Genomic DNA, 12,689 nt, shown 5'->3' with positions numbered 1-12,689 from the left:
AGATGCAATACTCTCCCCAAATCAAGTCCCCAATCCTGCATTGGAAATTGAAACTGAAACATCTGATGATAGCCAAAACAACACCATGATCACAGTTCAGGAAAGACCAGAAACCAGCACAGTAGAAACTGAGTTCATCACTGTACAGATAAAATCAAAAAGGAAGAAGCCATCTACCAGTCCTCTACAGGCTACAAACCATAGAGGCTATTACCAAACCACCCAACCATTCCGAATTCATAGCCCAACCCAACAAACTACAGAGAAATAGATCCATGATGGAACAGTTATAAGACTGATACCAAAATCTCAGGAGACACTATTCTTACCTAAGAACATACAGCAGATAAGATTAACGCTCTTCAAGGCCCTAAGATGCAGTTTCAGCATCAACATAGCTAGAGATGGCTCATTAGAAGTCCTTTTCCCAGAAGCTAACCATGCCAACACAGCTATGCAGCTAACAACTGTTGGAAGCATCCAGGTGACAACTGAAAAGTGGAAACCTCAACAAAAAGAAGAAAAAATTGTAGTACACAACATACCACCTGAAACCCCTGAAGCTGAACTAAAAGAGAGTTTAATGACTGCCAATGGGGAAAACATTCCAGTTAAGGCTATCCACCGCCTAGGTAAACCAGGAATAAACACTCCATTAACAAGAAGGACTGTACTTTTCATATTGGATGGACACCCCCAGATCACCCAACAAATATTTCTATTTGGGGAGCCAAAGGCACATAAAGCATACAAGGACAAACCAATTCAGTGTAAAAAGTGCCATAGACTAGGCCATACCTACAAGCATTGCAAAACCACAATAAACAAATGCATAGTGTGCCAAGAAGAACATAAAAGCAATGACTGTAAAGCCCAACCTAAATGCATAAATTGCTATGGTCCCCATCATTCTGATAATAGAAGTCTATGTCCTAAGTACAGAGACCGCCTTAACATAATGAGAATGGCTGAAATGAAAAATATACCAATCCCATTTGCTGTCCAACAAGTAAGTAAATACAACAAGCCAGCTATCCCCTCAGAAACAGTTCCCAACACACCCCTCTCCCCAACATACAGCATGCTTGAGACCCCATGGACACAAAGAACATCTAGCACACCACAAAAATCTCCAATACCTGCCAGATTCTCTTCCCTGTTCCCTGCCCCAGCAAGCATCAGCTCCAGCAACAGCAATAGGCAAGTAAGACCCACAAGCCTACCAGGTATCAAGCAAAACCCCAAGCCATTAGCTCCAGTAGCATCAGCCACAAACCAGGCCACAGAATCAATGCCCACCAACACAGCCAAGGCAATCACCAACCTCATAGCCTACACCATGGCAAGTACTTTCCTTTCCCAAGCTAAAATGCCCCAAGGACTTAAGGCAGTCATCATGAGAGAACTAGCCACAAAATACTTCTCTAAAATCTTAGTAGAGACTGCAGAGCTAGATCTAATCACCATCCTAAATAACCATCAAGCTTACCACTATATGGCCAATGTATAAAGTCCAAAGCGACAACCAACCATTACAAAACCAGAGCAAAACCACACTGAAGATCCTCCAATGGAACACACGCTCACTATCATTCAAAAGAAAAGCTAAACCAGCTGCTCATGTATATTAAAGTAAAAGATACACATGTTATATGTCTCCAGGAAACCCACCTTGACCAAGAAAGTACACTATGGGTAGAAGGATATGAGCTCTACAGGAAAGAAAGATCATCAGGCAGGAAAGGAGGGGGTGTGGCTATCCTTGTAAGGAAAGATGTTAAGCACAACTTCATAATACCAAAGGAATACCCTAATGAGGTTGATGTAGTTGGATTAAAAATAAGTCTTAAAGATAGAGAAACACTAACAATATACTCCTTTTACAATCCCAATGGTAACCAAGAAGCTAAGGAATTCCTTACAGAAATTGCACCTAAGATGATTCATCAGAAAATAATAATAGCAGGAGACTTCAATGCTCATAGCCCTTCCTTACAGAAATTGCACCTAAGATGATTCATCAGAAAATAATAATAGCAGGAGACTTCAATGCTCATAGCCCTACTTGGGGAGGAAAGAAAACCAGCACGGCAGACCAATTTTTAGAAAATCTATTAAATGAATTCCCAGAAATGTCAATAGCCACACCACATGGTATGAATACCTATTACGACTGCAAAACTAACCTTTTCTTCACCATTGACCTACAACTAATGCCAAATAAACTATCTAAATACTCAAAAATGAGTACAGTCCCTCACCTAATAACAGACCACTAGGCCATACTGGTAGAAATTGGTAGAACTGGTTATGAAGAAGAAGAGCACACACCAAAATTTAACCATAACAGGGCAAAATGGACTAAATTTAAAGAAATTCTCAAAAATATTGATTACATGCCAATTCAAGAAAGCCAAGACACAGAATTCTGTACCAAAAGACTAACTACTCATCTTAAAGAAGCTGCAATATCATCAATACCTAGAACTACCAACAAACAATACATAAACAAATCATCAAGGAAGACATCAAAACCATGGTGGAATGACCAGTGTCAAGCCTCATTTACTGCAAAAAGAGATACAGAAAAGAATTTTAGAAAAAACCCAAACCCCAAAACATACATCCAATTTAAACAAGCCTGCGCAGGACTCAGAAGAGACACAAGAAAGGCCAAAGCCCTGACATGGGCTTCCTACTTGGAAAAGATTGACAGATACACACCTGAATCAAAAATACACCAATTTTTAGACAGAATCATGGGAGCAGGAAAAAAGAAGAATAACATTAACTTGTTATTGGTATCTGGTATCCCTACTTGTATCTGGTATCCAACTTGAAGATGATAGCAAAAAAGCTGAAGCACTTGCTGACATCTACCAACAGAAGTTTGCCCACAAAGAAGAGTTGAATAAGCAAAGGCACAATGAAAGATTAAATACAGCTTATGAGCTAACACAGTCCTTTAAAACAAATGAATTCCTGCAAGCAGTTAATAAAATGAAACAAAAAGCAAGCCCAGGTGAAGATGAAATCCATATCTCTTGGATATCAAATGCCCCAAGAAATTTCCAAGAAGCTCTTATACATACGTTTAACCTCTGCTACTCACAAGGAGTATTCCCCCAGCAATGGAAACATGCAATTATAACACCAGTGGCCAAACAAGGGAAACCCAAAGATGACCCACATTCATACAGACCAATTGTATGTTTACCAACCCTTGGTAAGTTGTTTGAGAGAATGCTGTACAACCGTGTCCAGTGGTATACAGAGACCAATAACATCCTCCCAAAATAGCAAGCTGGATTCAGAGCTTACCATTCAACTATAGACATCATTTTGAAACTTGTGACAGATGCACAGGAAACTATGAATGAGGGATTAATACTGGGTGCTGTATTGATTGATTTAGAAGGAGCATATGATAATGCACAAAAAGACATACTAGGAGAAAGACTCCATGCATTAGGCTTCCCCCAACCAATCAGAAAACTGATTGATAGCTTTCTAGATAATAGAACTTTTAAAGTTAAAGTAAATAGGAAACTATTATGCTCAAGACCTATTGAAAAGGGATTCCCACAGGGAGCTGTACTCAGCTGCTTATTATTCATATTGTATATGACAGCATTAAAAATTGACTCACCACATGGAATTTTTGCAGATGACATTGGAACATGGGCAAAAGGGAAAACATTTGCTGAAGTTGCAAATAAACTCCAAACTATTTCTAATAGCCTCCAGGACTTTTCTACCAGCATGAAACTACCCATATCAGTCCCCAAATCAGTGATCATATATTTCCATAAATGACGAAAAGTAGAATTACAACCTGTTACCCTAGGAAATTCGACAATCCCAACTACCAGTGCAACTAAATACCTTGGAACAATTATGGACTACAGGCTTACCTTCAAACCTCACATTGACCATATCATACAATCATGCATGAAAATGATGGGGATTATTCGAATACTATGTGGTACAACCTGGGGCAGTATGAATATATCCCTTCTCAAACTATACACACAGTACATCAGACCAGTAATTGAGTATTGCCTGATTATCTATGGAACTTGCTCAAAACAGCTCTTCAACAAATTAGAATGTGTGCAAAATACAGCAATCCGCCTTGCCACAGGATGTAGAAAAACAACAAAGATTCAAAACCTTCTACAAGAAGGAGGGCTTCCACCTATTGAAAATAGATACAAACTTTTAACCATAAGATACCTGACAAAATTGGAAACAACCCCTCACCATTTCTTATTTCCAGTAGTTAGAGCAAGCCGACTTGAGCTTAAATACCCCCCGCTGATGTCAGCAATTATGGCCTGGGCACAATACCCCATTAAACAAGAACATGTTAAAACTAAAATAGCAAAAAATCCATCGTGGATATCAATCAAACCAGTAGTTAAACTAGAATTCCTCCCCCACAAAAAGGAACAAATTGAATCCCAAACTGCAATCCAACATTTTGGACAGTTCCTAAAATAGGAATATGATGGATATAACCAACTATATGTTGATGGATCATTTAGTGAAGATGGATGTGGAAGTGTGTGCTTTGTAAGAGAGCACAGCCAATTCATTATGGAAAAACATAAGACAGGGACCAGCATACTAACAGCTGAAGTAGCTGCAATCAATTTGGGCCTTGAGACCCTAATTAGACTGAAACAGAGCTACAAACATATAGTTGTATTCTTTGACTCCAAATTTGCTCTCAATATCCTAACGAACCCTAACTTTGACACACTGGACATAGACTTACATCAAACTAAAGAAAACCTTAGCCTTGGAAGATTAGGCTGTGTTATTAAATTTCAATATATACCTAGTCACCTGGGTATAGAAGGAAATGAAAAAGCAGACAATATAGCAAAGCAAGGAGCAAAAAACCAAATGGAACCAGTGAAACCTCTAACTATAAGGGACATAACTAGATTGTGACTGAAAACACTACCCAAATTAAAGCCATCAAATCTATCCCCCTCTCCAAACCAGGATGCAATCAGTCTGTTTTCATTGCCTGAGTACAAATACAACTAACTTCGACTTGCAGTACTTTTCATTTAAAATTAGGCAACCAGATTGAGAAGTTACCTGAAGTCCCTTATGCAATTACTGTAATACCAAAGAAGAAACTCCTGAGTACTTATTACTGAAATATATAATATTGGAAAGAAAACAAGTGAATTTCTTAAATTTGAAAGTCTAACTAGAATTGAATTAAATGACAAATGTAAAAACTCTTGACACAATCTTCAAAAAGAGATTCTGTTCTTATATGCTTTCAAACTGTTAATGGATCTAAACCTACAACATTATATATAGCAATCCATTTATGCTGACTTATTGAATTGGGTAAACCCTACTACAATTATACCACATTTTTTTACCTAATTAGCTAATCTACATGTTTACATATTCATCCATATTTCGAATATTTATAAGCAGTGTTTACAATTACTCCGTTTATTTTAATAGTAACGTAATTTTTGCGACTAGTGAATTTACATAAAAAGGCAACATCCTGTACAGTTGCAAGCGGATTATCTAGAGAAGAAGGTTATGAATTAATCCTGAAAAAAGAAGAAATATTCAAAGATTGGGATTCATTGTCAACCCAGTCCAGAAAGAAGAGGGGCAAATGATCTGATGTTCAGGACGCACGCCTCGATTCACTACAGTTGATTGATTGTTAGTAGTAAAACTGGACGGTAGAAACGCACCTTAAATAGCCCCCAATATATTGAGTTTCAGAATTTCATTTAGCATCGTTTTATAGACACGTCGAAGGAAAAGTGTTACCGATATTTTTTTTCCGCCAAAAATAAATATTATGAATTTTGCACAAGCCAAATCCATTCCACTTGTGTTGACACTTGGAATGCCGCGAAAAGAAAGAAAACGAAAATGAGGTTGATTTTCTTGCGAGTGGGAAATAGGTAACTTTTTACTACTCTCTCTCTTTAAATGATGGAAGGGCATTGGGTTCTTGATTGTTACGTATAGCATCAAAAATTACCACTTAAAACAACATAAAATTAAAGTAGGCAAAGTTAAATTTGGTAATATCAACCGTAACACCCCAAAAAGAATTATGATGGATTGGACAAACACAGCGATTTTCAAGCAAAAAAGCAGCCCTAAAAATGTTAGGTAAAGTGAACATCCCTTGCTAATGTTTTACAAAATTTTCAAAGGCCACTCACTGATAATGACAGCATTGATAACATGTACGCAAAAAGAGAGGCGGAGGTTCAAGCCCCTGTAACCACAGCTTATCTACAACAACGAAAAACATGAAAATTAAAAATTCCCTCCCCCAGTTTTGCCAGCGTAATTTATTTCAATGCAGTCATACAAATAGTTGCAACCAGGCCAAACCCCTAGGGGATCTGAAACTATTTTTCTTAGAAAGAGGGAGGCGTCAAAAAAAGTATATTTCCAGGGCAATATTTTTCTGTTTTTTGTAAGTGGAAGGGCTCCTTTCAGCTATTTTTAGCCACCCCCCCCCCCCCAACGGACAGGCATTGTTTACACACACATTATTTAGGTTCATTTTTTATAGGCATTCCGCCATTTTCCCTCTTCATTGATTGATTCATTCAGGAATGTTCCTGGTTCATTCTTTACAAGCTATAAATTTTGGGTGTTCAGACTGAATATCCGAAACAGATAAACTTTATTTAATTAAAATAGTGTTCAATCCATACAAATTGCTGCTCTTAAAGCTAACTTGTTATATAAATTAGTATAATTTCAATAAGCTTCATCAAAGCTTACAAGAGACATTAGAGTCAAAGAAAAATAAAACATTTTCGTGTGTCTACAGCCTCAGTATTATTTAAAATCCCATAGAGCGCTGTTACAACAAGGGCGCTGTTACATTTATTGATGTTTCAGCCCTTTGTTTTATTTTCTATTTTCATTATTTGAATACTAATCTAAGCACAGACACAGCCTAATTTATAGCCTGTCTTGCAGATCTATCGCTCAAAATTGACGGTCTTTGAATAAATGGTTGGTGTTAAGTTGTATTAAGTTTTTGTTAAAGTTTCTTGTGTTCTTCAAAGAAACTATAATACAAAACTAGATTATAACTTTGCCACTAAAAACTATAGATACAATATATCCAGAAACAATTTTTATAGCCAAAGTTTAAAATATTTCTCATTTTTAAATATTTCTTAAGTTTTCTCTCTCCTTTATACCACGAAAAAGTGGGCTGAAGAATAAACTCTATTTTTTCTAACCAAACCCTAACATTTTATTTGTCTGTGACAAAAAAAAAGAAGAAAAAGTTTATCAGAGTATTAAGTGCTTAGTTGACAGATTTTAGGTTAACTATCATCAAACCTTTATCTTCACTGATCCAACAAAAAGGAGTTTAACTGAAACATAATCTGTGACAGGAATAATAGCTCAATTGAAATTAGCCATCTTAAGGAAGTGATTGTTGCTAAAGGCATTCACGCCAGAGAACTAAGGCCTCAGTGCAGAAGCAAAAGCAAGAAAAGGAATTGCTTAGATCAGAGGGATAAAGTTTTTGCACTTCGAAAATTTTTATGCATAGTAGTACATTCCATTTAACGCATTTTCCGGGGGGTTAAACACCCCCCATTCACTATATTCATTTATGTTATTTTACTGTGTTCATGGCCTATATTTGGCTTTAAAATACACTTATTTATCTATCTAATATGCAGAATAATTGTAGCAAACACATTTTGCATGCAGACCCACAAAATAAGTTTATCCGATAACGAAAAATTAAGCAAGAAAAACGGGTTTTAATTTTTATAAAGCAGTGAATACAATAAAATAAACACTTAATTAAACAAAAATCCTCCGAATATTTCGGCCCCATGTCCGGCAGCCTTTCTCAACGGAAAAAAAAGAAAAGAAAAAATGAAACAAAAAACGTTCTTTTTAAAACCTTAACTTACATCAAAATAAATAAAAACAAAAAAAACAAAAGGAAAAAATATAAATAAATAGGAAACAAAACTCACATATTGTAGGAAGTGTTTATTTTATTGTATTCACTGCTTTATAAAAATTAAAACTTATTTTTCTTGCTTAATTTTTCGTAAACGGAAAAGCAGTGTGGTCTAAGAAATTATTTATCCGATAAATAAACTTATAGGAGGGGGGGGGGACAAAATAGTTTAATCAGATAAACTTGCGTTAAAAGCAAGTTTAATTAACGCAAACTTGCGTTAATTAAAAATAGTTTGATCCGATAAATTTGAGTTGGCCTGGTTACTTAACGAAAAGTTCGTTAGAAAAAGGGGCAGATGAATTGCTTCCTTAACAAGGAGTCTCTAGGTAGCCCACTATCAATACGACTTGCTATACGATACGACGCGACATATATATATCGATAAAATCCTTTAACACCATGAAACATCGCACAAGAACCCTGTTAAGCGAAAACTATTAAAATCCCACTTTTATTGGAAAAAGCAATGTTTCAACCTATCCACTATCACAATCAAATCAGAAAAAATGCAGTCCAAACTAACATTTTTACACCAAACTTGCTGTGAATATTTTTAAAAGTATTTAAAAAAAAAATTATAAAATTTGCCAACGGCCAAACTGCAAATAATAATGCCTAAAATTGAAAGAATGTATACCACGCTTTCATGATTTTATACAAGAATAAGACCTAAAATACTCGTGCCTTTTGCCAGAACAAATTTTGGTCAAAATTTCAAATAAGAAAGAAAAACCTACACTGTTCAGCAGAATGATGACTTACTTGTGGTAAATTTTGGATAAAATACTGTTTAGTAAAATTAGATAGAATTAATATTTGACCTAGAGGAAGTGGAATATCTTTATCCAATCAGTTGCCAAAGATTATCCTTTTCGGTCAACCTAAAGGGAAAGCAGGTCGTCCGCGGTTGGGATTGTCATAAAGAAAGCTTTAAGGGAAATAGGAACTTCCTGGAAAGGTGTAAACAGTGAGGCTTTGAATAGATTGGGATGGAGGATGAGCGTACATAGCAATGTTGGCTTCAGGAGGCTTGATGCTGCGGTGAGTTGTAAGTAGCAGTAGTAGTAATCATGATTCATTTGCCTTTTATCCTATGAAGTAAGTACGACTCTGGAATTGGAGGCAGTGAATAAGAATATAACAGCCAAAACTTCCTTGAAGCTTATTTTCAAAGAATTGAGACACATCCCATTCGTTAGGCATGACAATCTAAGATAAAATGGGACATGATAAACGTTTCAATTCAAGTTCTTTCTTCTTTTTTTTCTGTCAAGTCTCCCAAAAAATGTATTTATTTATCCCCTAATTTATGGGGTATATAACCGCATCTCGGATACGACCGCGCCCCCCAAACGAGTGCATTTTTTTTTTACTATGGCTAAAAATGGCTATACAATGGCGATGTTAAACGATGCCACCGTATTTTGGACAGTGGTATACAACTTCCACATAAAGTGTAATATCGGTGTGTCGAAAGTATCGATACGTTTTTAGATTATCGGTGCATCGATACGACACTGTTGAGAATCGATATTTTCTTCAGTCATATACTGTTTTCTAGCTGTCACAAAGTGAAGTATTTAGGCATATACAATTATCTTTATGACGGGGGGCAGGGGGATCTGCATTCAAAAAATGAGAAGAGCAACTGAACAATTGCGAACTTATAAAATACGAGCATATCACGAAATTTATTCTATTTTGAGGGGGTTAAATCCAATCTCCCATGTATTATTATCTAGTCCATGAAAACGTAGAGGGAGCAAAATGCATTTTTTTTTGTTTTTAATTTCGGGGTTGGCAATCATGTTTCTTTCGATTTTTGTTCAATGAAATTCCCCAAAAAAAGTATTTCCAATCAAAACACCAAAAAAGAGTATTTTTCCAAATCCAGGGGGGAATCTATGCGGATAATTCCCCCCCCCCTCATTTCGCACCCCTAACTATATTGAATTTTCCTAATGTAGTTTTTTTTCAATGTAAACTGTTGAGTGACACCTTTAAGATGTAAAATAGACTTTGGCTTTATATCAATATACAAGCATAAACTAATGTAGGTTTTAAAATGAACCAAAACATTATTGTAACTCTTGTTAGCTAGAAATAACGCAAAACCGACAAGCACTTACCCCCATTGTGCCATATATACTGGTTCAATAACCCATGGGATTTCATTGACAAACGTAATAGCACCGGTAATATGGTATAGAACTTTCACGTCACGGATTTGCTCCCAAGGCATTGGCATATTCTCAAGTAGCTTCAACACAGCATGTGGCATGTATTTCAAAGCCCTGCAATAAATTGAATATATAAGTACTGAATATAATCAAAATCTGCTCGATAATACAGCTTCAAGACTGAGTAGAAGAAAAAGAAAGCCAATGTTTTGAATGTTCCTCCACAAGTGACCAGTAGTGCATTCAACAATTATGAAGAAAAAATTACCATAAGCAGAAGAACTATCTTACTATGTAATTCGTGTCTCTGTAACTAGTGATGTCTCCATAATGCAACAAGTACATGAAGGCTAAACACAGCGTATTCTTCATAAAGCTTCTACAACTCACATATTTAGGTGGTTTCCAATAACTATAGATATGTATTTGTCCTTTTTTTTCTCTTTTATGCATAAAGCCAGAAAACAAGCGAGCATTGCATAATCAGTAGCTTTCATTAAAAAGCAACTTGCATAGTTTGGCAAGTATAAAACTTTTCATATTGTAGCTAGAAGATCCAGCAACAATTTCAGAAACTTGAAGGCGTACTTTTTGTATCTACGGGAGGAGGGCATATTATTTGCGTCTTATCCTTACAAGGGTATACACTACTTTTTTTGTTTTGTATGCCTTTTGTTCAACAGACCCTTTGGCTACTGTAACATAAAGCAACATAACTTATTGTTGGCACAGAGGAATTAAACATGAAAACTGACATTTTAATATGATGGCTACGAAAGATGATGCTGAAATAACAGGCAAGGTAATAAATGCCAAAGTTTAGATAAACAAGGTCAATTGTGCCAAATTTATAAGTTCAGAGGTCTAGGTAATTTTGTGCAAAGGACTGAAATTTGTTTAAAATAACTTTTCCCCCTTCAAAGTCATGGCCAACAAATGCTCATTTTTCATACCCCCACCCACCCCATGACAAATGGAGCTATATGAATATGACGATTGTTACCTTCATTGAAAATCTTCAATCCTTAGAAGGGAATGCACGTCAAAGCAAAACAAATAAGTTCATATTTATAACACAATTATAAAATTTTCTGGGAAAGGAAGGTGTTGGGTCCCTAAGCCAATTTCAGGGATGAAATACCCTCCTCCCTGTTCAAAACTAAACGGTTCCTGGATTACTTCAAAGCCTAAAAGTTTATGAAATCATTCAGAAAATTTAAGGCAATAATATAGTTGTTGCAGGCGCAAATACTTCAGCCTTATACTTCTAGACATAAAGAAGATACCTCTCGAAACTAAACATTACGGTTTGGATTGCTGAAAATATACTCAAAAACCACTAAGTGTAATATATCTCTCTCCCTTCCCCCAATTCATTATTTAATCTAAATAATCCTCATACTGATTCAACATACACTTTAGTTTCTAACAGTTATGATTATTCAAACACACCTCAACAGGCGAGATTCACGTTAACTCCTTATTTTTCCTTTGTTTTAATACAGTAATGAATACGCCACTTTGTTCCTTATTAAACCTAAAGTCTTCAACAAAGCAATAGAATCTTAAACGTCAGACCATCGTCTTGAGTATGTAAAAGATAATGTTTGATAGAAGAAACTCCTTCAACAGACAGGCGACATCCATCCTAAGTGTCAATCACAATTCCCAAAGATAGCTTTGGAAGGTCATATTCATAACTCTCATCCACGACGTTGCCCTGCATAAAAGTGGAAAGATTACTTCATGCTTCTCCGACTTTAAGATTTGCTTTATACAGATGGAGACCGTGAATGCAACTGTAGCAGGGTTCCCACCTGGTGAAAAAAATCACTAGATTTTAGTGTTTTTTGATTAATTTAGTGATTTTCTTCAATAATCTAGTGATTTATGTGCTGATTTAGTGACTTTTTTTCTTTAGGCAATATATAAAAAATCACACAAGAAATAGTGATAAATCACTAGAGATGGCAACCCTGTACTGAAGGCATATCCCCACCCTAATGAACAGAGAGGTCTCAAAACGACCATTAAGAAATGTTGGAATTTAAGCCAAGTAGGTAGAAAAGTAATGCGCAATGATTATAATTACGAAAATAAAAATGATACAAAAATTAACTCACCCTAAGTAAACCCGCTTATCATGTCTATATTTTCGACTAGACATATCACCATGATCTCTAATAATTTTTCGAACATGCTCAGGAGGCATGTCTTCTTTCTGAGCATCAACGAATCCAAATTTTCGCTTCTCTGCATAGCGCTTTGATTGCAACTGCTGCCATTTTCTTGCTAAAAATTAATCAATTATTACCAATATTGCAATATAAGCTTTCAAAACTGGATTACATAAAAAGCAAATAAATATTTATTAAATGGAAACCTATACAGAATTTAATATTCAGCTTAGAAACCAGAAAAAGATAAGCTAAACCTTACACAACTTGCGCAATTTGTAAGACGGTAAAAGGAGGGCCGTTGAGATACAGGAT

At 35.9% G+C, this 12,689-nt stretch overlaps 1 protein-coding gene across 2 annotated transcripts in view; it reads right to left on the bottom strand.

Annotated features, from left to right (window-relative positions):
- Prp8 (pre-mRNA processing factor 8) overlaps nucleotides 1-12,689 on the bottom strand; it is a 93,517-nt gene that overhangs the window by 56,884 nt on the left and 23,944 nt on the right. For both annotated transcript variants that reach the window (XM_089097847.1, XM_089097848.1), the window contains 2 exons: nucleotides 12,321-12,489; nucleotides 10,147-10,311 (listed from right to left, as the gene is read on the bottom strand). In XM_089097847.1, coding sequence (XP_088953973.1) covers nucleotides 10,147-10,311; nucleotides 12,321-12,489 — 334 coding nt within the window. The remainder of the gene's footprint in view (nucleotides 1-10,146; nucleotides 10,312-12,320; nucleotides 12,490-12,689) is intronic.

Source organism: Artemia sp. Qi Xiang Cuo, chromosome 12 (assembly GCF_049724085.1).
Source record: "Artemia sp. Qi Xiang Cuo chromosome 12, ASM4972408v1, whole genome shotgun sequence".
NCBI lineage: Eukaryota > Metazoa > Arthropoda > Branchiopoda > Anostraca > Artemiidae > Artemia > Artemia sp. Qi Xiang Cuo.
Note: the sequence above shows the minus strand (reverse complement) of the source record. Positions and strands in the feature narration are given on the sequence as shown.